Consider the following 25,260-nt stretch of genomic DNA (forward strand, 5'->3'; position numbering starts at 1 on the left):
ACACAAGCAAAGAAATAATACAACCAAACTCCTTACGCACTCAGAGTCCACATCTAGGACAGGTCGGCAGCAATAGAAAACAAGTAATACATCTTTCTGTTTTGCGTAGTCATGAAAATATCTGTTTTATACAAAAATTAAATACAGTTACAGTATGTTACACCTTTTTTTTTCCCCTATACAGGTGAGCTCAAGCATGACTACACGGCCTCTGAAAAAGAAAACGAAAAAGTACTAGATCGGTACTTGTCGAGGGGCTTGATAATAATACATGTGCAGCATTTGGCAAAACAACAGACACCCTTCAGCAAAGTAAAATCACCAGAGTCACCAAAGCACAGGGGGGAGAAGGTGGGGAGGGAAAAGGGGGAAGAGTGAGGGAAAGGAGGAGAGACGAAGGAGGTTAACAAGTAAGGAAGGAGGCAGTGAGGCAGGATGTTTTAAGATGTCCCCGTCCACATTATTATTTTTTAATAACCTCAGATGATACTTAGAAATCACGTGTCTAGTTTTGTACAGTTTTGCTCTCAGAATGTGGGTAGCTCTGTCCGAGTCTCCAGCCTGCCTTTAAAGAAGCTTCAGCCAATGACACAATCACACAGCGAGGGCTCCAACAGTTTGCTCTGTGGCTGAGACAGTGGTGACTTCACCAAGGCTTTCATAACTAGTACTCAGTCTAACCAATCAGTGCACAACCTGTTGCACAAGTAACACTGTCACGCACCACTGTGGCCTTGGAGATATAAAAGAGTTACTTATATTGTATTCTTAGCACATTGTTCAGACATCCTTTGTCCTTCATGTCCTTAGGGTTGAGAGTTCAGCCTCAACATATGTGGTCTTCGGGTTTTGGTAGAGGGTGGGAGGTCCAGATCTCTCAGCAAAGGGAAACAATCAAAAGCGGGAGCACTACGAGGGTGAGAGCGAGCCGGCGGCCGATGGGGGGATGATTGAAGGAGCCCCGTCCAGACAATTGGTCATCACACTCCCCGGGGCCCTGGCAGCGAGCTCTCTCGCACAGGACGCCCGTGAAGCCGGGGGAACAATGGCACCGCTGGTGGTGGTGGCACGTGCCGCCGTTCTGACAGCGCAGCATCGCGTTGTCGCACACCCGAGCTGTGGAGACGGAGCAAAAAGGGCAGGGGAGACAGGGAGGGGTGATTAATAGATCACTCAGGGATAGAACGGCAGAGAACATCAACAGGCAAGTTCACGGGGCACAAGCTGCCTCTTCTTGTCCTGTCTGCATGTCCTTCGAGCACAGCTGACACATCAGGGAGGGTGAAACCAAGGACTTTTGTGTAGGAGTGCGCAGACGGAGAGGAGACAGATAACCAGGGCACATGCTGTATGAATACTAGAATGCAGCCCAGAGCCTGTGAAAACCCTTTCTATGAATGATTGCTTATGACAAAAGAACACAGACAGACATTTTATGGGTATTTTTAGGTGCAGCAAAGGGACTTCAGAGCAAATAATCCTGGCAAAACAAAAGAGCAAACAAACCATGGCAGTGATGAGGTGAAATTAATGATTAGTGAACCAAAGGGTGCCAGCGTATTGTGAGACAGGCCCTCTATGCTGGACAGGAGCATTTAATTTTGCTTCCCACTGGCACAATGACACTCAAAGACCAGAAAAAGGAGAGAACATGGGATGGATACCTGGCTCCACCTACACCACCACCACCTTTGGTATGCAAATAAGCATTTCCAGGTAATCCTCCAATTGCTGTTGTTTTTGGTCTCTGCGGTTAACCCCGTAACAAACAATGAAACCCTGCATGAAGAACAGGACGTAACATCCAGTGCTGCATCGCTCTGCTGGCCACCAAACATTTATTTGTTTTGATATAGACTGATTAGGACTACATAAGCTGATTTTCACATTTCCAGACAAAAACTCACGACTCAATTATCCCAGGAAGCCCCTCTGCTGGCAGAGGTGAAATCCTGGAAGAGGTAATATTTGCCAAGAGATTTCAGTGTAATTGGATATCTCTCCCTGCATAAATAGTAATCACATTTTTGGTTTTCAGTAATGTGGCTCATGCATCAGAATAAACCCAAAAAAATAATCATTGCTCCTGCCAAAACTGATTAAAAAGGCATCAGCATTGCATTTAACTAAGTAATATTTCAATTCCTCTCAAACAGACGCCACTGTTTTGTGCTTTAAATGGAAATTCCACCTGTGGATGTAGGGTTTCATTGCCAGGATGGGATTTTAAGTAATTTTGTTGTAAACGACTCTTTTGGCGAACCCGCTTTCCTTGCCTTGTCTGCCTCTGCTTTTGAAAACCCTGAGCGATTTGGTGTGACAGCCTTGTTTTTTTTTTTTTTTTTTTTTTTTTTTTAGAAAGATTGATAATGATAGCGTTATAAGAGCAAATGTGTCAGCTCTTCCAGTCAGTCAAAGTCCTTACTTAAAATGCAGCAGGTCCTGGAGCCGCGTTGCATGATAGATTTCTCTCTGTATGATTTTTGAACACTGGTGCAAAATAATGAGTCTGCCAAGAAGCCACTGCTGTTTGATTCAGAGACTGACACTGAAATCTGACATTTACAATTGATGTTTTAGATAGATTAAACATTTTCGGCCACAAAACTCTGAATCGATGCTGGGAACGCAACATCATAATGTTTATATTTAGATTGAACACACATATGCGCACACACACACACACACACACACAAACACAAGAGACCCTGATCTGCAAATTGTAGCATGAATAAACTGTTTGTTTACATTCCTCTCCCTTTAAAGGCCAAATCAATATTGAGCAAGAAAAAGAATTACGGTCCAGATGTGAGTGAGTGTGATGAACACATTTTTGATCATTTTCATAATTACAGGCAGCTGTGAAAGGGCCTGAATAAGAATTATATTATTATTAGGTATAATAGAGGCTGGCATAAGCCATTGCTTGTAGAGTCAACTCCTCTCATTCCTTTGAAAGACCAGCTCCAATTAAAATCAAGATTTTAACCTTGCTAACATGTCCATATGGTGTTTTTTATATGCTACAGGACAAATCATGAGCAAGATAAGCAGTCCACGCCACAGCCTTGGAACTGCAGCGGACCAATGACACATAAACACAGATTCAGACAGCCAGGGTTTCACATGAAACGTACTTAAAAAACCAATCTCGTCCCGGTGAGACACGGGGTATCAGAGGAGAAGCCAGATGTTGCTATGATTCAGTAATTTATAAAATGAGCTAAGTTTCACTATTTTCAAACTTTCGCTGAAACCCAACACTATTTCCATCCATTCATCCAGAGGACACAGCGAGTCCGAGCCAACCTGTTGGTAAGATTATTTTTCTTGTGTTTTATTTGCTGACTGTGTCCAAACACATGTGCAGTGTGCTAGATAATGTTAGCCAGCATCAGCCTGCCAAGCTGATGAGGAAAGCTACGGCAAACATCTCTCCAAACAGCTCGTTTGATCGGGAAGCTGATAATTAGATGATGGATATATATTCATTACGATAATTCTGGCAGAAAACTTCACGTGACTTTGGGTTAGGGTTACGGTAAATGTGCAATTTTGATGAACAGAGATGAGTTTTTAGAGATTTAATGCCAGCAAAAGCCCTGCTCTCTCTGTCCTGACCACAGCTTCTGCAGGTTTTGCACCAATGCAACATTTTTTATATACTTTGCAATTGCCTGGAGATGCAAAACAAGGATGTAATACTATAAGTGGCTATATTCAAAGCTTTGTGATAACAATGGATTGAAATACTATATGTAAAGTGAACTCTATAGTCCCCCTCAGCTCTACCGGGAATTTAGTGTCTTGGTTTTGTTTCAGTTTTATGGTCTGAAACGTTATTGTTTTAGTTCACTCTCACTGCTCTCATAGCTTCACTTTCAGCAACTGCAAACAGTTTTTTTTTTTTTAGCAAGATAGCTCTAAAAATCAAGTGCACTCTACATGCCCAGCAAGTAGACAGACACTTAGCAACTAGCTGGTAAAAAACAGAGGAGCGTTTAAGAGCTTAACAGCCAGATATTTAGCTTTAAAGGTGGTGGAGACCTAAACCAGAGCGCAGTAAATACAGCATTTGCCAGGTGAACAGAAACACGACTGTAAATGCTAATGCTGCTCTCTGGTGTATGTTTTAAAAATTCAACTACTTGCTAATGAGTTCACCAGGTCAACTTAAAGCGTGACATGTCAGTGTTGTGTTCACAAGAGGCCAACAAATTAGTTAGTGCAGCTTTAATTCTAAAATCAATTGTAATTGATTAGGGTTAATCAATTAATTGTAAAACCCGAACCTGTCCCGAAAAAGTAGGCTTAAGTCGAGCCCAAACATGTCTCAGGTCTTGGTCCAAGTCTCACAGGACCAAGACCTTTCGTCAGTCCACTCATGGCCAACAAACACAGGTTACTAGTCCAAAGTGTCTATACTTGATCTCTGAATCTTAGAGTGGTGCTGCCCGGCCCTCAGTGGATTCAAATATTAATGGCCTTCTGATTACAACACGATCAGCAATGTCATCTTTTTAATTTTACAGCTAATGGAAAACAACTGCTCTGTCTGTTTTGGTCAAAATTTCAATGGGATTAGCTAAATCTCCATCGTCGAGCCTACACATTAACTTGCCGGTGGCCAAAGGATAATCTGTGTGTCCTCCAGCAAACCCTCAGGACCATTGTCTTTCTAAAAGCATCTGTGGCCCAATTAGTGTCCTTTTCCACAGGCTGAAGCCTGTGGCGTCTTTGTGGATCCACAAAATATAGTGCAAATTTAGTCAATTATCTTATTATGTTACCCAGGCTATGTATGAAATAATAAAAAGTCCTGTCAGTTATAGATAAGATGAACATGCCAGTGATACTTGGTGTTAACCCGACACAGTGAGGCAAAATGTGGGACTTTGGTGAAAAAATAAATCATGTGCAAACGTCAGTAAACAAGTTTTTCTAAATGTAAACCTGAAATGTAAAATATAATTCTAATCTCATAAAGAATATTTAAAGGGGCACTTTAAATAGAACCAGCGGCAGAACCTGAGATATCCTCACATTTATCTCATAAGTGTAGGCTAAGCCCCCAAAACACTGGATCCTACATTTCCCATCATCCAAATCAGTATTGTATTGTGTCAGACGCTTCCTGCCTGGCAAATGAACATGTTTTTCACACTCCATGCCCCAGTTTGTAATACAGGATTTTTGCTTAAAGACTCTCAAGAAGTCTCAAGTCAAAAATAACCCTGATGACATCATCATGGTAACTCTTTATACAACTTTTTGACAGGCTGAGACGAGTGCACCGAACCCGATGTGTGAAATCACCTTTTGATCAGAGATACCAAAGTACAATATCGTGCTTCTTGAATGATTTTCTAGGTACGACTTTTACTCGACATCACTCACACTCAAACCTGTGCAGGAAGACGGTGAGAACACAGCAATTCAAATCCGGGCTGAGCACCGGCGCACTCTCTCCGACACGTATGTGCGGCTGACACGTCTGCCACATGTGTGACATTTTAGCAGTATAACTGTTATAACAGATTCACCTCTGGGCCTCGGTGTTGCACAAAGTAACAAGAAGAAAATTCAACACAGTAACAGCACAGAAGTGATAGATAGAAAAGACAAAGAGCTGCTATTGCTGCTTGTGTGACTGGAGGCACGATGCAATTTAGCTGTACGTTCATTCTATAACACACTATTGACTGGATTATTTGGTCGGTTAGGACACATTTCATCTACTATGATACTGAACTATTAGACATTTTGTTCCTCTGTTGTGAGTTTTTTTAGAGGATCTGGCAGTCAGTGTATGTCCTCGACATACTCAGGCAGTTCTCTAATCCTCTCATCTCAGTGAACTCTTGATGGCCTCAGACTCTGTGCAACTGAAGTCTCTGAGATGCAGCAAATATCAGCGTGATATCAGGTTATAAGTCACAAATGGATGTCCTAGACCGGAGCTCCCGTCACTCCTTTCGTGGAAGATCTAAATCTTACGTAGCAGAAATGCGTTTGAATCTTTTTGTTTTGTTGCAGTCGTGTGAAGGCTGAAAGGGAGTTATGGCATTGAAGCTCCCCTCTTTTACCAGAAAGACCCTGGAGAGACAGCAGCCTCCATTTAATTACACACAGTGGGAAAAAAATATATATTCATAGTGATTAATTTAATAGTTTTAAAAAGCCTTTATAACTATAGATTCAGCAGCGCAATTAACTGTAGCTGGAGACAGTTTTCAGATACAGGATTTGCTAATTATATGCTCTGAGACAGAATAGTGTTGCTTCAATTACACTGAATCAATACCTTTTGCCATGATGTCAGGGTAAACTGAAACCTGCGTTCAGCCTTCCGTTATCATATTAACATGAAGGCTTCATCATTAGTCATGACTCGAGGCGCTGAAGTTCAATATAAATTCACAGCTGCACAGTAGCACTTGACAGTGGCACGAACAGAATACTGCAAGACAGAAAGCGCCTTTCTGATTTCCCTTTGACTCAAGTCCTGTTTTAATAAATGACTGACAAGTCACAATTGGGAGAGTAGAAAGTCAAAATGTTGCCTTTCCTGCTGAGAGTTGAGAAGATTGATGCCACGCTCATGGACTTAAATGTGATGCAACAGCCGGCAGCCTGTTAGCTTAGCTTAGCACAAAGAGTGGAGGCACAGGGAAACCTTGCTTTGTTCAAAAACATGCCTATCAGCACACATAATGGTTTAATGTGTTTACAAACACAAATGTAAAATGATGCAGTTTGTAATGATCTCAGTTGAACTGAGGGGGACTTTACTAAAGCAAAAAGTAGTTTTACAACAGAGGCTAACTGCCTTCCCCTGCTTCCAGTGTTTATGCTAAGCTAAGATATGCAAGAAAGCAAATAAACATATTTCCCATCACATCTTCCTTTGAAATATTGTTGCTTTTTAAGATAATTTATAAATCTGTACAGAATATCCGTTATGCCACAAGTCCACACTGGTTTACTGTTCATGTTACATGTTAATGCAAGAGGCACCGTATTGGGATAATTACTTTTTTCATTGTTTAAATGATTGGTGCATTAACAACTGCAATCAACCCTTGGTGAGGCTGAGATTTAAGTACGTTGTTATTAAGACATTGCACCAAAGCTGTCAGGTTGTCAATCAACAGAAAATTGCCACCTATTTTGCTAATTGATTTATTGTTGAAGTAATTTTTCAATCAAAAACTCAAAGCATTTTTTGCCTCCAGCTCCACAAATATGAGGATTTTTTCACTTTATGTCATGAAACATTTAAAGACGCCACATTTGACTCTTGAGGCAGTTTTTGTTCTATTTGAAGGGTTTTATTCTATGACGTTTCATGTGCCTATAACTATCGATTGATTCATCAATAAAATTTGTAAATTCATCAAAAATAAATGCCAGTTTTCCAGTAGTCCCACATAATAACAAGCATTGCACCTACTAAATAGGTTCCCTGTGTTTATTTCAGAGCCACTGCTCTGTCACCTCCCCTTGTTTAGAACTGCTCATGTCATAGTTTGCGATCCACTGCAGTGCGGTTACTGGTTTTGTTCACCTCTGACTCGCTCCCAGCTTTGTGAGTCCAGAAGAGAGAGACACAAATGCTCTCCTTTGATTGTGGAAATCCTGAAAGCCCTCTTTTAATTTTTTCTCTACTGGCTGTGAGAGCAGTGGTGCAGATGCAACTTAACACTCAGTACACAGGATATATCTGGGCCTAAGGATTAGCTGGAGATAGCTGGAGATCAATCTACATAAACCCCCCTGGAGCTCCTTCTCTCCTTCCCTCTCCTTCTCCTCTTTCCTTTTTTTTTTCCCTTTGGCGCAAGGCAGAAAGGGCGCACCCCCAGAGAGAATTCTGGGTATTTAAAAAGAGGGCATGATCAAAGGGGCGAGGAGGCTGTGGACTCTGTGATCACGAGGCATGTGGTCCATTCCCTGCAGTGTTCTCACAACAAAAGGTCTGCCTTGTAAGGACCAGCATGTGTTTGTGTGTATGCGGGATGAAAGCGTCTGGGCTTTGGGAAAACAACCTACTGCATGCCGCTGTTTGCATATTCTACATTACACTTTCTCCTTCAAATTCCCAATCAATAAGTGATCAAGTCTTTCTATGTGTTGCTGGTGTCATGCTGAAGTTACAAAGCCTATAAGCCTACCTTGGTTACGATTTGCAACACCAAGAGATGAAGCATTTGCTCGATCTGTGTAAAAATGGGAAAGATTATATATTACACCGAGTTGTCATATAATTCATGCTGTTATGTAGTTAAAGCACAGGGACTGCATGCATCTCCTTTTTGCAATAATGACCGTTTGTTATCTGGGCTAATTTGCCTCTGAATTATTGGAAGATTTCTGGCACATGTCTGGAGTAATAAATGGACTAATGTAGAAGGCATGCAGCTTAAATGAGTGAATGTTCCACAAGACAAAGGCAGAGACATGTACATAAGGAAGCTGCTTTTGTTATGCAGTGTGTGTGAGTCACCTTCAGGCATGTGTAGGGATGCATGGTGGGAACCACGTCCTTATAAAAATGTTATTCTCTTCTCTGGCTTTGGGCAAATATCTGTCTGTGCGCTTAGAGCAAATATTCTAGTGTAGAGAGAAAATGACTCTCAATAGTGCCTGCTGATACGCTCGCCCAAACATGCAGGACTCCGACAGTAATTCAGCAGCTAGTGAGTCATTTAATCTTAAACAGTATCTGTGTTTTAGCTTGTTAAATACAAATCATATACTTAACATAACTGCTGATCATTTTGCAAACCATACTGCAGAGTTTGAAGGTATTTTCTTCAATGGGTGCCTGCAGGCTAGGAAATCGTTCATGCATCCCTTGGTTTCCATTCATTTCTGCACAATATGAAAATCAAAGGGCCTGCTTGGGTTTATAATTCAACACAAAGCTTTACAGAGCTCCATGGTCATTAGGTTAACTGCTCATTGACTTCAATGCTACATGGAAACAATCAGAAATCAGCCGTTGGCTTCGATTTTTTCCAAGACAGGAAAAAGGACAGCATAATTTGCAAAACTGTTAGCAGCATGTGGGCTGAAACATGAAAAATCTGTTGCTTTTTTTCAAAAAAATAGAAATTTTGTCAGTAGGATGTGGAAATTTTACTTGCTTCTAATTCTGTAAGAATTTCCTAGAAACAATTGTGACTTTCAATATCACATTGGTTCACTTTCATTCAAAAGTAGGATATTTGAATTGAAATTCTACATTTTTGCTTTAGTAGAATTGTTGTTTTTTTTTATATTTTTTTCAGTGTGGAAAACACTCTTCTGAGCCATCATGTTAATGTATGGCACAAATTCACAAACGAGAGTTAGTCAAACCATAAGTCAGCATGCCATTTTAAAGAGCTTGATCAACTTACGCACTGGTCCATGATTACTGGGAATACCTGCAGAGACAGAAGGGAAACAATGTTTAAATAAAGCATGACTCATGTCATTTAACTCTTGAAACTTCGGTCACGGAGCTTCAGGGGAAAACATCTTTGTGTGTGTTGTTATCCTTGAATAATTCAAAGCCCAATTGGTCTCCAGTTAGTCTCCACTGTGCCCACTGATTAACAGCACCGCATGTGACCACCGCATGGTCCGACACCCACCCTCTTCTGATGATAATAACAGGTCTGCCAGCGTTGAAATGTCAGCAGAATCAAAACTCTTAAGTCCCAAAAAGTCTTTTCATCAGAATTCTCACTTATGTTTGAAATAAACATGTTATTAACAGTTTGTTTTCCTTTACTGCTGCTAGCTTCTCCTCAAAGGTGGATCATTCCTATATCATCATGGACTCAGCTGGATCAAACCAGTCAAACAGCATCTGCAAATAATTCAAAGCGCAATTTTCTGCGAATGTCAGGTAAGTGGGAATATACTTTCAATGATGTTGTGCCAGAAGGAAAACATCACCTGTCTGTAAATTACAAACAGTAAGCAGAAAGAAAAGTAAAAAGCGTATTTAAAAGCACGAAATGGGCCCCGTCTGTGAGCTGGAGCAGAATGTGCCAGCCATACTGCGGCTTTTTGTCCGAAACACATGAGCTATCTGGCTGTGGACCCGCAATCTTTGTGTTACAATAATGTAATCAGAAGACAAATCCTACCCCACAATTACTCCAATTTCTGATCCTTTTTCCAAGCTTTACTGCTTCGTCCTTGCGGGATTATGTTTCACTGAGGGTTTTCATATTGTTTGCACCCCATTCATCACTTCATTACCAGCTTGAAGCTGTCGCAGCAACTGTTGGCGGGTGCAGACCACTGCAGTAGCAGGGAAAAAAATAGCACAGATTTTAAGCTCCAATTTGCAAGAAAGCAAGCAAGCCGCCATTCCTAACCAATAGTTTTTCCATGTGAGAAATGGAGGGCAAACAATATTGCCCTTTGAAGCCAAAACACATTCTACAGTCTGATCAAACTCTCGGCCACAGCCCCTCTTAACCTGTGAACCTGCTTTGGAACACAAGATGAGTTGACGCTCCCTGCAAAGTGGACTGTCAACATAATTCCCGAAGTGATTCCTCTTCTGCTCTGCGGGCAGCAAGATTTTTCTCCTCCTTCTTTTAGGGAGGCCTTGGATTTGAATCACTCTCGCTGACTGGCTGCTGCTGACAGCTACGGCCCATAGCAACACACGGCTCCATTTTGGGCTCTCTAATTTATTAGATGAAGGGTCACGTATGTCCATATATCTACATGTGCAGGGATTTGAATATGTAATGGACCTCGCCCTGCTCCTACCTGCGAGATAAATGACTTCCATGATTAAAGAGGAAGACTTGATGACAGATGAAAGCTATTAAACCATAATTACATTTTGCATGTTCAGCATATTTGTCTTGAAACGAGGGCTGTATGTCTAATATCCTCATAGGAAATATGAGCTTCACATAATGGATAAAGGCATGTTCGGTGGCCTGGGCTTTACTTATGAGAGAAATACGAATAATTTAAGACAAAAGTGTGTTCGTTCAACACCTGGGGGACCAATATTGTTACGTCACTTCCACGTGCAACATTATTGCATTTTATGCCACTGCCAAACAAGTGCTAATATTGCTTTTGATATGGCTAGACCTTGGTTTCATCAGTTCACTGCAGATGCGGCCAAGTGTTGGATTTTTTAATATCGGCCTGTCAATCTGACAGTGAGCGCCACATCGCAGGGAGACTCATAACACAGAGGAGGTGCGGGGGTAAATCCAGCAATATCTCCTCGGAGTTTGCAAGCGTTCCCACAAACAAACTCCCACACACAATCGAACGTGTTGCATGTGCATGCACACGCAAGCACACAGTTCTGTGCACATGCATGCATTCACAACCGCAGACTCATAAAACGCGTACTCACACAAACGAGTGTGTAACGCTCCAAGTCATGATCAACAAATAGCCCAAAGAAGAGCAAGAAAGAGCACCGCAACCGCTCGAATGTGCCAAATCAGTGGATCAATAGCAATATCATATCTGTGTACAAATCTTATCAGAGCAGCATGTCTGAGAATTCAAGTCAGACAATCAAACTGAGCATCTGAAAAACCTGCTGTCAATCCCAGCAGACTGCTGCCACGAGCGTTTCTGACTCTAAAGGCTGAATCAGTGTGAGCGGAGGACCAGAGGGTTAGATCTTCCACCATCTGGCCTCGCCTGGCCGTCCACCACCACCTCCCTGAGTGGCTGTATTAGATTTATTGAGGCAATGAGCCCCCTGCCTCAGGCATGGGATTTGATAAATGTGACTCAACTCCCGTCCAAGATTATAATGGGGATAATGCAAAAGAGCACCTTCTGCCTCACAGTTACCACGTGAACAGGCAGAAATATATGCAGCGTGAGTTCGCACTTGTTGAGGAGTCGAGGCGGAACTACTAATTTCAGTGTTAAAGTATTGGAAGGAGTGCTGTTAATGTTTGCATTGAATGAATGTAACATACCTTGACTTGTCAACTACAAAAACAAAGTGGATATACAAGCAAGTGCTCATATCTAGATAACAAAACAGGTCATTTATTAACACTGCTGTCCAAAATAACCCATATGACTGTTCTAAAAATGACTGTTATCAGTGTTTTCTGATTGGCTACCCCAATAGTTTAGTGAGTGATGTGAAGACAACTACCTGTTTGACAAATAATCCAAGGTCTGCTGACAAGCCTTTTGGGGAGCTCTATATGTCCCCAAAATACAGACAACTGTTATCAGTTCCGTAACTATTGTTGGCGAAGTGATATAAGCGAGCTTCATTTGCCGATGAAGACTGTGAATTGGGTTGAAAGCTCCTGAAAGAGCTTGTAAGCAAACCTTGAGTTAATGTTATTTTGTTAATAAACTACCATATCCACGATCAAGAAATAAGTTTCATGCTCTCATAAAATGACTTAGTTAAGATTATGTGAAGCCCAAACAATGATTATTATTACCAATTATTGGGAGGTGCAGGGTGCAAACTGCGCCCTCTTGTGTCAGTGTTCACCTTTTGCTCTACCGTCCACCAGAATGTTAACGAAGTAAATGGAAGACGCAGTTAGATGCAAAGACACACTCCAGCAGACACAACAGATGTACTGAAAGACACATCAGCGCATCTGTTGCTAGCCATCTTACAGCTGACGTCTGGACAGTTCGTAAACTGTTTTCGGCTGCAAATCCCACCACATGCGTTTCAAAGCAGTGTTTTGCCTTCCTGATTTTGGTAACTTGCCCAGATTTAGCTGATTTGGTCATTGTTCCTTATGATATCTGTACTTTTACCATGGATAAGCAGGTCATTGTTAAATTGGTTTTCTCTGTTTTAATTGCGTTTATTGTTGATTTATGATCAGGAGTCAGCACAGGGTGCTTTATTTTGAAAAATAACTGGCTTCTATACACCGTTCCTGTGTCTGACTTCCTGTCTAGCCCAAATCTTCTCTGTGCAGATTGACATTCTGTCCATCAAAAATAGACTCGCCGTGTATTCGCTGTGGATTACATGCATTGATTAGAATGGCAGCGATTAGCTCCATCGGACGTGTGGTGGACAGAACAGATGCGCCTGGGGAATTTATGGGTCAGAACAACATAAACTTAAGTCATTCTAAGAGTTTGAGCAAGCGAAAGATCTCATTTTACTCTCTGGTATACACTGCAATGCTAAACACACTGTATACTTACATATTACATCATTTATGTTGGCTCTGATAGCAGAGTTGAAGAAATCGAATAACTGCTCAAGACAACATTTTGGGAAAAGGGCAAAGAGTAAAACTTGTTCAAGACTTCCAGGTATGATGTTTCTTCTTTGCCGCCTACACAGATACCAGCATCTGCATTACCCAGATTGAAAATGGTAAGTACGTGCAAGCACCAAATTAGCTGCATGGCCAGTCCACATCGACCGACATTAGAAGTGCTGATATACTTACATATATTTGCTGTTCCTTTGGGTATAGGGAGGTAGGAGCCCACGCTCCAGGCTCTTCCGTGGTAGTGCTTCTTACAGCGGCTGCAGTCTGACCCTGTGGTGTTGTGTTCACACTCACAGCCCAGCTTCCCCTTGTCAAACACGCAGCTGTTGGCATGCAGGTTGCACTTGCACCTGAGACATAAAGATAACAACAAAAGACGGACGCATGAATAGGCATCATCCTGCACCCGTTGAGTCAATACCCTCTGGAAGGAATACACAAAGTCTGCCCTTGCTGCGGCGTTTATTTGTGCTTTTCAGATTTTTTTGACAGGGGTAAATTGAAATCCTGGTGGGTTATCTGACTTGGATCGGGCCTCCACAAAGCTTCATTATGCTCTCCTTTAGAATAACGAGGCCTCATTTGTTGCTGCCCCTGCGGAGAGAACAGCGACGAGAATAAGGTCACTTTTGCCACTCTAAGAGCTAAATGAAAGGCACTCTGTAAGATTCACTAATTGAGCACAAAACAGGAATCTGACAGAGAGATGATAGCATAAAGAGGAGCGGCGTAGCCTGAGAATTGCCTTTTTTCTTTCCCTTCAAAGTTCCCGTGTTATTTGGCAGGGGAGCCTTCAGGCAGGAAACCCTACTGGTCGACGGAGCTGGTTTATTAGACAGATCTGTGGCAGAGCTGACAGATGCTCCTGACAGGAGAGGAGAGAAGGCCCGACGGCTTTCAACACTCAACCAAATCCACCCCCGTTCTGACCACATGGAACAAGCGTGCTTGTATTTTCAAGCGTGTGGGAAAAACTTGAGTTTTTTTAGCTCTGTAATTTGCTTTTAACTTTTTGCCTCCGTTACAACTACCTTGTTATCTGTGATTCGTTTGACTCCATTAGCTGTGTGCGCGTGTTTGCAACAGGTTTAATCAGCCTCCCTTGCAGAAGCATGAGATTGTGCCAGATATTGATGAGCTGGGGAAATGCAAAATTTGAGACATTTTATTGTTCTACGAACGTAACTCAAATCAAGTGACTGACACTTGAGGTCATGTCAGAAAGCTTTGCAGAAATACCTTCCAATACTCTCCATTAAAGGCGCATTGAAAGCGCATTTCGTCCATGCAGGACAAATATAGGCCACACACTGTATGAACATCTAAGTGAGATGATCACTGGTGCTGCTGGACGAGGTAAATCATAAGCAGCGCCCTAAGTGGTTTGGTTGGTTACATGTCCACATCAACAGCAGATACAGGCAACAGTAGTCGGCAAGGCAGCGTACAGGCTATATTTTAAAGTGATCTCATCAATACCTTCATGCAGATTGAAAAAACAAACAAACAAGTAAAATAATTGCATAAACAAAAACAGCTAAATTAGAGATCATCAACGTGCAAAGCAAAGTGCATTCACTAGAAATAAGCATGTTGCACCGTGGCTATCTGTAACCTGATACACAGCGGATGCAACACTTATTACTGCAAAGAGAGACTTAGCTCAAACACTTGAAACTTGGACTTGTATAAAATGACCTGTGAGGATCTCTGGCCTGCACACACTAAACAACATAAAAACACAAATACTCTGATTACTTTATTGATCAAGTACCGTTAATTGAGTATTTTTACTTAAGCAGTTCATTATGGGAGTAACTGTGCTTTTACATGAGTAAAGATTTTCAGTACTGAACCCACCACTGCTAAATACTCCTAGAGTAAATTCAATGTTCTCAGAATATAAGCGTCTTTATTGTAGTGGGAGTTTTTAACTCCACGTGAAGAGCCTGTCCTAGGCAAAAACAGCTGTGTTTGTTGCCACATTGAGATATTACGGTTTCATATACCACATTTATTCCAAATATAATTCCCCATATTTGATTTTTACTCCTAAGAGAGTAAAAGGTTACATCTGGTGACCTCAGCTTATCGAGAGGTTGGGGGTTGATACAGAAACAGTTGGGGAGGCGAGAGCATCGAGTGGATCTGACACTCTACCCGTCCACAGGGGTTTGGCCGGCTAAGGGTTTCACTTCATGACTATGTTTGTTTTTACAAAGTGCTTCCGAGGGAAGATTCCTCCCATTTGAGGCCGAGGAGCCGGGTATCTGTTGCCTACAATCGTCAGGGAATATGAGCCAGAGAAATGACAGCAGCAGTCAGAAATACATCCATTCTAATTGACTTCCTGGCCTTACTGTGACATCTCACATTAATGATGGATAACTGCGGGAAACAAGGGAAACTGTAGCCCCTTCTGTGTAGCTGATAAGCAGCACTTAAAAGCCTGTGAATAAGGACGAAAGTAATGTGGATGTCTGGTAACACCTACATACGGGAAACACTCTACTGTTTAACGCCTGTAAGCACTAAAAGCACATATTTCTAACACACAGTTGTATGGTTAAAATGAAAGGTGATTCGGGCTTGAATTGTTCACAAATATGAATATTTAAAATAATTTAAATGAAATATATCCTTATGATAGCATGCTGAAATTTTAGTGTGTAGCAAGCTTTCATCAATACAATAGGTTTTTGACTGTTTTCAATGACTCGAAGTACATGAAACTCAAAAATCTTAAGTGAGCGTGCAAACCTTTACAGTTCAAGCCAGAGAAAAGAAGAAGTCATTTGCAGTTACATGGGCTTCCGCAGCTACAGCAAAATTAAAGCTGAAAACGACTTCTTAAGTCTATCTGTACAAGAACATCACCATCTTTCCTCGGGATACGCGCTGTCCAACAATATTAGCAGCAATAATGGATGTCACTGAACACCAGCCCACATTCACAGCAACTAAATGCTAGTGCCTCTTACCACGCATTCCCCATAGTCCTTAACTTTTTAATCAATTAAAGTCCCTGCTCCATAAAATTAATGACTGGGTGTAGCTCTTCTGCCGTGCAGACAGCAGCAGCTCCCTGAAGTAACGAGCGATGAGATTTGACCTTCCACTTAATTAAAAACCAGCAAAATTTGGATCATCGGGCCCATCCGGTGCAGGTAGCACGCTGATAGAGTAGAGGATGTGCACTCAGGAGAGCTCTGGGATGTGATGCTTTTGCCGCTGGCATTGTCATATTGAAATCAGAGAGCTTTTCTGTCCCCGGTTTGGGTCACAAGAGGGAAGAGATCCCCTGTAAGTCCAGCTTTTTGAACCTGCACCATTACAAAGACACATTTAATAAAGTTTTAATGACCTTTTATCCCATGTGCAGCCTGATAGCAATTGGTATTATCCATTATCCAAACAATCGACCCTCCCTTAGGAGACAGTGGAGATCATCCAGGGTCTCTGTCCTTCCCATCAACTGCATTTCTTCAGGTGGAGGTAAAAGCACTCTTAGAAAGAATGAAGTGTGTGTCCGTTATTGTTCAGGTGTATGAGTGTGTGCAGAATTGGGGTCATACAAGAAAATACTTAAAGGGTCAGATCATCAAAATGACAAAAAAAAACAAAACAAACATTTTCTCTCCTCAAGTTGTATCTAACTGTGAAGATAGTTCTGATTGTTTTATTTGCTCAGGTTTTGAGGTACCTGAGGATCTGGCCTCCCCCTCAGTACAATGGAAGTACTGCAAAGTCAACAGTAGAACAGAGTGCACGGGTGACTGTTGACTGCTGTCGATGGTTTTTATTGGGACTATTTACTGAATCAGCCAGAGAAACCAGGACATTTCCTCTGTTGAATTTTCTAAATGAAATTTTTGATTGCTGTGAATGCAGCAAATGATTTTCCCTTTCTTTGACCTGGTGTGGAGGAAGAAATACCAGACACGATATCTCATACCCTAAGCAAATAAAATCAAAACTATCTGCTGGAATAAATTCATATATATATACCACTTATTTGAACGAACCAGTACTTTTGCAGGGTTGACTTGAGGCTTCATCTATAATGAATGTTGTCATGACCTTAGTTAGAAATTACCTTTTTGAATCCTCACACTGAAAAAAGAAGCTGCAATTTCCGCTCTTTATTCTTACTAAATAAATTGGCGTGTTAAAGGCAACAAAGAACAAATGTCCACGCTGAAGTACGGTGAGGCGAGGGTCTAGTTTGTGTTGATATTCTGGAGCAGACAGCAGCAGTGCCCTGTGTCTTCTCCTCAGGCTGCTGCCTAACCTTGGTTTCTCCTGGCTGTTTGGCACCGTGGTGACAGGCTCACCATGTCTAACACAGCTTTTCTTGCCTGTGACAGCTTCTAGCATCTCTGAGTCAAGACAAAAGAGTAGCACAGAACTCGTTAAATAAGAGCCTCAAACAGGAAGAGCCTGAGCTGACGGCGAAGCTTTCATTTTGCTTATTGTTTCTCATTTTCAAGTTGAACTTGCCGGAAAAAAATGCATTCGAGCAGCTGATTTCATAAAGTGTAGGATTTGCGGAAGATAAACAACTGCAAATGCATGTCCCTGGTCTTGGCCACATTTACAGTAATCAAACCTTTAACTGCTATTGAATAAACTGCATTTCTGTAATCTAATAATCTTTGTCTCTTTGAAGCTTAGATCACTTCGGTAATCGTGGAAGACTAAAGAGTGTGACATAACTACCATTTGTTGCATTACCTTGGAGACAAATTGATAATAAATTACAGTGAACTTGGTGTCGCGCTATTCATGGATAGAAATGTTTGCTTATGAAAGTCTAATAGTCTAAAGAGCAGATGAAGAATGTCACAGAATTAAAGTTAAAGGTATGTGATGCCCTGTTAATCAAGGCCATTTGGCAGAGACATCATTATTTCATAATATGCATGAAAAATATAAGGAGATATTTGGCTTTGAAAACCTTATTTATTCGTCTCTGCGAACTTGGCAGTTCCCATACATGAGAGAAGGCCTACATCACTTTCCTGCGGTGAGAACAACCACAGTGCTGTAAAAGTGCCGTAAAAAAAAAAAAAAAAAGCATAAAAGCTGCTGCATCACATTTTGCTGATAAATACAGAGCAAAGGACAGTGGATGAAGAGATCTGTGGCTTCAGGCCATCCGCAGAGAGGATGAAAATGGTAAACTGGTCAGTCAATATGCATCACGGGTTAGGAAATGATGCTGCTGAAGTGAGTTTTAGTGATGGTGTGATTATAATTTTTACTTGCAAAAACACAGCACTACCATAAAACATAGACTGGAGTTCGGTTTAACAGTGGATCCACTCAAAAGGCTGCCAGCAGCAGAGGGTGTTTTAACGTTAATAATTCACATAAATTGAGCTGATCATGAATCGTGCAAACAGCATAAAGTAAGTAGGAGGTGGCACTAAAATTGACCTGTTTTCTACTTCTCTCGACTCGTGGTAAAAGGTCAAGTAGTTAACACAAACGGCCATCAACATGAAGATTTGTTTGTTTGATTTTTATGCGTTTTCACTGCGAAAAAAAAGCCAAAATATCACAAACCAGTTACACAGTATTCGATGGAAATCTTTTTAGAGATTTTCTGGAAATTGGGTTAAAATTTGCGGTGCTTTTGGATGTCCAATCAAAATGACTGCTGTGAAAAAGGCTTTTGCTGGATGGAGTTTGGTGGAGTCCCTCATCCTGAGCTGAGCTCTAATCGACTAACTGAAAGCACCTGTGTGGGTGTGCAGGGAATTTCATACATGTGAGCCCACCACTGGCAATATAGAAGAAAAACATGAGCATTGATTGATTGAAATATAATCTCTGAAATGCTGTTGAAACAAGATGTCTCCCAAAAGTTTACTTTGCGATCAGTATTGGCCAGTCTTTTGACCTCTAGATCACCACACCGAAGGCTGCACTCTCTACTTTAAATTCATGGCGCTCTTGCTGCTGTAAATCTCACATCACTTTTAATTCCACATGCTGACAAACAGACAATAATATGTATCTGTTTCACGTCGCTTCCTGTGGTTAAACCTGGCAGCTCTTTCTCTTTGCTGAGGCAATGATGTGATTGCTTGCACCTGTGGTATGGTATAAATCCTGAGGTTGTACACAGATGAAGGGCTGGTAGCTACAGTGTTTGTCTGTGCATTATTCCTCACAGCTATGAAGATAAGGAAAATAAAATGCATGTTATCTACCTTTGAAAAAACAGTGGCAGCAACTCCTACAAAGTGTTTCCTTAAAAAAAAAAAAAGCACTGTCTCCTAAGACCATAGCCTAAAATGTTGATGCAGACATTTCTTGTTGAGAATTTTATAAAATACAGTATTTCTAAAATGGAGAGCCTCTTTTCTTTCGCTTTTCCATTAGAGATTTAACCCATGACCGCCACTCTGACTGATAAGACCGACTGAGCAAACCGGGCTCCCTCAGCTCTGTATCTCACCTGTTCCCTCGCACAAGTCGCCCATGGTCAGAACCTGTAATGCGCCTCCATGCTGTATAAATACATACTGAGGCTTCCTGAAACTTTTCTCGACAAGACACTTGGAGAGCCTCACATATCCTGCTCCGTGATGGCTCTGACAGATATGGAGAGATCAAGGCTGCTGAGTGAAACTTTGGCCTTGCTGAAAGTTTTAGATGAATGTCAATGTGTTACCTGGACAAACCAGAATAACCTGCCGGTGCCGTCCAGGGAAAGAGATTCAGTTTGATGTCTTTTATATGAGAGGGAGGAATGCTGTGATACATGGGAGCTACACAGGGAGCAAAATGGGAGAATTTCATTTGAAAAATCAGGAAGCTGGTCCTGTTTCCATTAGGTTTACTGGTTGTGGGATCCTGTTTCTTCAGTCCGTCCTTCACTGAAGTAGAATCTCAAAAGTTATTATATATTATTATATATATAAACTGCGATTTCACAAAATTTCCTCCAGCTAATCAAAAATGCTATAGAAACAGTAACGTCTGTTGGCAAAGAAGACCAATGTTAAATACCACAAATCAAGCCAGAAATCTTGATGTAGTCATTGGCTCAGGCATAAATTTAGACTTAAATCAGCCTGCTATCACCTGCAGAATGATCAGGAATTAAATCACCTTTACTGTCGCTGCGACGATGTCTTTACGGGGCTTTCTTACATGTCGATCAGACAGATAAATATACAGAGTCCTCACTAAGACCAACCAAGCGGACCACATCAATCCAGTTCTCAGAGATTTGCACTGACTTCCTGTGTGTCAGAGAATTCATTAGAAAATGCTGCTATGTTGTGAACCGTCCAGGCCTCTCAGACCTTCGGGGGAAGAAGGCTTAAAACCTTTGTTAGCCTTTTGTTAAATTACATTTTGGGACTGGTTCCTCTTTGTCTTGCACTGCAACCGTGTTTAAATTCTTTTTTATTTTGCTGTTTTTAAACCTTGTCTGCATCTGTTACGTCTTATGTAAACCACCTTGTCAGTCTACAATTTGACTACTTCTAAAGCCACAAATGAAGAATTCAGTATTTTGCCACCAGAAACGGCATTTAGGCCTTCATGTTGGAAAATAATATTGATGGAAAATAGAATATAAGAGTTAAATGAAAAATCCTGCAATCCCGTTGAAAGTTGCTATACAAACATACCATCATGTGGGAAAACATTCAAGGTTATATCATTCATGCATATTCAAATAAATCTTATAGCTCGCATAATGTGACCTAATAATAAATTAGAGCCAACAAATTAAAATGTTAATAGAAATTATTAAAAAGGGACGTTTGCTGTAATGTACAAACTAATGTGGTTTGGCTTTTTAGCTTCATAGCAGTAAAATAAGTGCAGCATCTGTCTGGATTCATACATTTAGCACAAGGCAACAGATGACATCCAGCCTTCCTTTAGCGAACTCCTTCACACACTCTGTAGTTGCAGGGAAAGAAAAGACAAAAGTCTCAGACGCCAACAAAAGTAATTTGAGCGGCAAATCCATCTGAAAATAATGAGTTTGACGGCGTTATTTTGCATTGACTTCCTCCTTTCGCATTTCGAATGGCGCTGAACTTTTTCACGAGGAGAGGAGGGGAGTCACAGAGTCACCTCATTACACCAGGCTGTGTCACCGTGAAATTGAAGAGTCCGATTAGGCTTGTTTTCGTCGCTCTGTGCTGTGGCCAATTTTGTCATTCTTTGGGGTGTAATGTAATACATCTCAAGCAAATTGTTTGCGTCCCCCATTGAAATATAAAGTAGACCCGCCAGGGCTCCCCAAATTGTTGGAGAAATATTAGGAAGGGATCACAAGTTAATTCCCCCTGCTTCAATTTTCTGCCGAGGCGAAATGAAATTTGAATTTGCGTGGCTTGGGCCACTGCCACTGAAAGACTGTGATTTGTTTCAATGACAGGGCCTATTATTGAAGTTGTGCATTGATGTAAGCATACAGTGTGGTAATGTGTAGCCCGCCCCCCTCATTCCACCTCGGCCCTCATGGTGGAGGGCCATCTCATTCATGTGATGTAAGCCGCTGAGACAAGGAGGAAGCCGTGAAGAAATCAGCAATGCGAAAGACATATTAACATGGAAATCAGAGGCCGGCTGCATGCTCTGTGCACTCTCTCTCTATGTGTGTGTGTGTGTGTGTGAGCGTGGAAGCGTGCATGTGCTGCCTCCTGCATGCACTCACCTACTGCAGTATAAAGGATGAAAGTACAAATACAGGTAAAATCTGTTTTCAGGAAAGTAGTGTTAATACTTTATTCTAATGAGAAGAAAAATGCTTTGCCACTGCATTATTCAAGCGAGGAGACACACACACACACACACACACACACACACACACACACCCACACACACACACACACCATGTAAACTCATAAAGCCACAAGAACCTTGTCTGTTCCACTACTAGCATAGCTTGATCATATAATAATTGTAGCAAAAAGGACATGTTGACGATTTCACTATTCATGGCTGCTGTCCCTCCAGAGGCAGCTTATGTCGGCGTACTTTCTCTCCATATATTATTTACAAAGAAAGCCTGGGCCGTAATGAGCACTAATTAAACGCTGGAGACTGGGAGATGACTGGCAGAAAACATCGCAGCATGTGACAGGCATCTGGTGGAAGATAAGCGAGCAGGCGTTGGCAGAGCCGGTGAGATCCTTGCGGTGGTAGCGCAGTAACGCTGGGGGTCGTGTGAACCTGCACTTGAACCTGACTTTCAAACTCTGTCAATCAAGCTGGCTACAGCTGTCATGGTTCACAGGGCACGGGCTTGGAGGATTGTGTGTGTGTGTGTGTGTGTGTGTGTGTACTGTATGTGAGAGCCTGGATAAGAGCCAGGGAGTTTGTGTGTGCGGTTTGTGTTGGCTCGTGTGGTTGTGTGAAGGGCAAGACTGCAACGAGCCATTTAAAGGGACGACGAGGAAGCTTCCAGTCCAGTGCTAAAAAAATGGCGTCCTGCGTTTGATAGGCTTGACTGAGTGTTTGCTTTGGCTTTCAGCCATACAAATTTATCTCTTCTCCACTTGCCACTTTTTCAACTGCTAAATAATGGACAATGTAAGATACCCTCTTCAGTAAACAATTCTGTTGGATCTGTGCTCTTATTAGCAAGCCTGCAGCCAATATTTAGAAATGCTTAGTTCATGAAGGATTTATGAAACACGACCACGCCCCATAACAAATCTCTGGACTAGCCACTGAAATGTTTGTATTATCTTCATTTTCACATTTTCTTTATTCTTTAGCAGTGCAGTTACATTTCCTGTTAATCTTATCTCGCTGAATGATGGTCTAAAAGCTGCTTCGAAGGTCATAATATTCAATCATTTTTGAGATTGAGTCTAGAATTTAGATATTTTATTTAAAAAACATCAAAGCTGCCTTAAAAATCACCATCTATTGTTAAACCGGCCACATTTCCTTCATTTTTATCTTGTGTCCTCAGTGATAGCTGCCGCCTTGCTCGTTAGCTATTTACAGTTGTCTCAAATGTGGAATCTGAGTTACAGTCTGCTGCATCTTTCCATCACCTATATAGGTCAATACAGGTAAAAGATCACTAAAAGCCCCTTATTATGCTGCACTTCTTAACCATTTAGTGTATACTGCTAACTGTGCATGATATTAAATGCAAATAGAGGAGTAACAATTGAACTTTGGCAAGGTCTGACTGAAATAAACTGCGGGGTTTGACAAGGTCCGTACCAAACATGAAAAGAAAAAGCATCCATCTGAGGCAGCAAACAGCAAAAGGGAGAGGAACAGTAATTGCTCAAAGATGAGGTGAATTTGGGTGAAAAAAATCTTTGCATATGAAAGCACTGAAGAAGGAAAACATATAAAGACATGGGCTGGATTAAGAACCCAGCTACAAAGCTGTTTACACACCGTGTGACTCCGGATGCTCTGCAGTCTTTGTAGCGGTTGAAACATCAACCAATTACCTCTCAGCCTTTTTAGAGAGCGACAAACTACAGTAACACACATGTACTATAGTATTTGCACAAATTACCCTCCTGTGCTACGTCTGCATTAGCCGAGCAAAAGTGGCCTGTATTCAGAACTCACAAAGGATTCAACGGGTTTGGGTAACGGATGAAAGAGACTAATAACAGTGCATGAGAGTCATTTGGTAACAGGGTCCAAAACGAGGTGATGGCACACAGCTAGAATAAGGGCTCAGTCTTTCAAACACATGCGAGCCTGCACCTTTTTCTGCAAAACAATCATGACATGTCTTGGTTTTGGACAGTATACTTTGCAACAGTCAGAAATTATGAAATCTTTTCCACCCACTGAACTAAAAATCGGCAAGAAATTCCATCGAGCTACACGACGACATCCTTTACTCATACACACTAGAGGAATATTGATTTATTTCCTCCTGACGCATTCTGCCATGAACCGGCAGGCTTTAAAAGGGAGAAAGACACATGCAGACAGTTCAGGATGGAAGGATATTCAAATGTCAGTAGTTGAAATGAGACATATTATACAGTCGATGATATGGTGTAATATCATTACACTGCTTTTTCTTGAATTTCTATATGCGACCACTGGGGAGCACAGACTGCAGATGTCCTCAGGGTTTAGATCTTCCTCATGTGGTTCAGCGGGGTGCGATGCCCGTCATGTGAATGCACTGTGGAGGAGTTACAAATTTAGACTCTTTTTAAGTGCAAGATACATTTGAAGTGTGCGATACGGTACTTTTATGAGTTCAGGACTCCCATGGGGAGAGGGAGATACAGAGTTTGTCTATGGCTCGGGGGGAACATTGGGGAGCGTATAATAACAGTAAAATGTTTCATATCTTATCTAAAACTATTATTCTTTTGTATCAAAATTGCCTTTGAATAACTCTCATGTATACCTCAGAGGGAACGTTCAGGATAAAATATGTTTTTCTGTCTTTGAAATTTGCTTTTGTTTCACATTTGTCAGCATAGAAAGTCAGTTGGGACTAAAACATCCCTCTTTTTAATTTCAACAAGCCTGCAGTCATGTTAACATTAGATACTCTAACTTCTTTATGTATTACAAAGCAGCCTTTTCAGTTTTGAGACATGCTAGTATCAAAAATGGCACATTGTCCTAAATAAAAAATGACTTAATGTTCTGGTTTTGCGATCTATAAGTCGATGACAACAATCAACAAGTGTCCTAAACTTGGCCTCGTCACAGCTAACATCAAGTGCTAACTGGGGATTTATGCATCATTAATTTGTGCACAGAAACTAGCCCCCATCTAGAGATTAGCTGTTAATTAACATTTACACTCAGTAAGTGGTGTAGGTGTAGCTGTCGTATAGCTAACTGAACCAAAAGACAAAGCTAACGTTAGCTTGCTGTATGACCTGTTTAGATTATGGATGATTTACACAGTTAAGACAAATGAAGCTTAGTGCTTCATTTTATCCCCTAAACCGTCTTTTTCACAGTTATCTTACGGCTTGTGATGCCTTCTTAAGTGTTTACACTGTTGACT

The 25,260-nt window shown here is 41.4% G+C and overlaps 1 protein-coding gene across 1 annotated transcript in view; it reads right to left on the minus strand.

Annotated features, from left to right (window-relative positions):
- Nucleotides 1-877: 877 nt before the first annotated feature.
- Nucleotides 878-25,260, minus strand: part of LOC121615415 (netrin-G1-like) — a 56,347-nt gene continuing 31,964 nt past the window's right edge. Inside the window, exons 3-6 of the mRNA XM_041949769.1 lie at nt 13,440-13,612; nt 9,402-9,428; nt 8,172-8,216; nt 878-1,116 (exon numbers count right to left, since the gene is read on the minus strand). Of these exons, the coding sequence (XP_041805703.1) occupies nt 878-1,116; nt 8,172-8,216; nt 9,402-9,428; nt 13,440-13,612 (484 nt within the window). The remainder of the gene's footprint in view (nt 1,117-8,171; nt 8,217-9,401; nt 9,429-13,439; nt 13,613-25,260) is intronic.

The sequence above is a fragment of the Chelmon rostratus genome, chromosome 12 (genome assembly GCF_017976325.1).
Source record: "Chelmon rostratus isolate fCheRos1 chromosome 12, fCheRos1.pri, whole genome shotgun sequence".
Classification (NCBI taxonomy): Eukaryota; Metazoa; Chordata; class Actinopteri; order Chaetodontiformes; family Chaetodontidae; genus Chelmon; species Chelmon rostratus.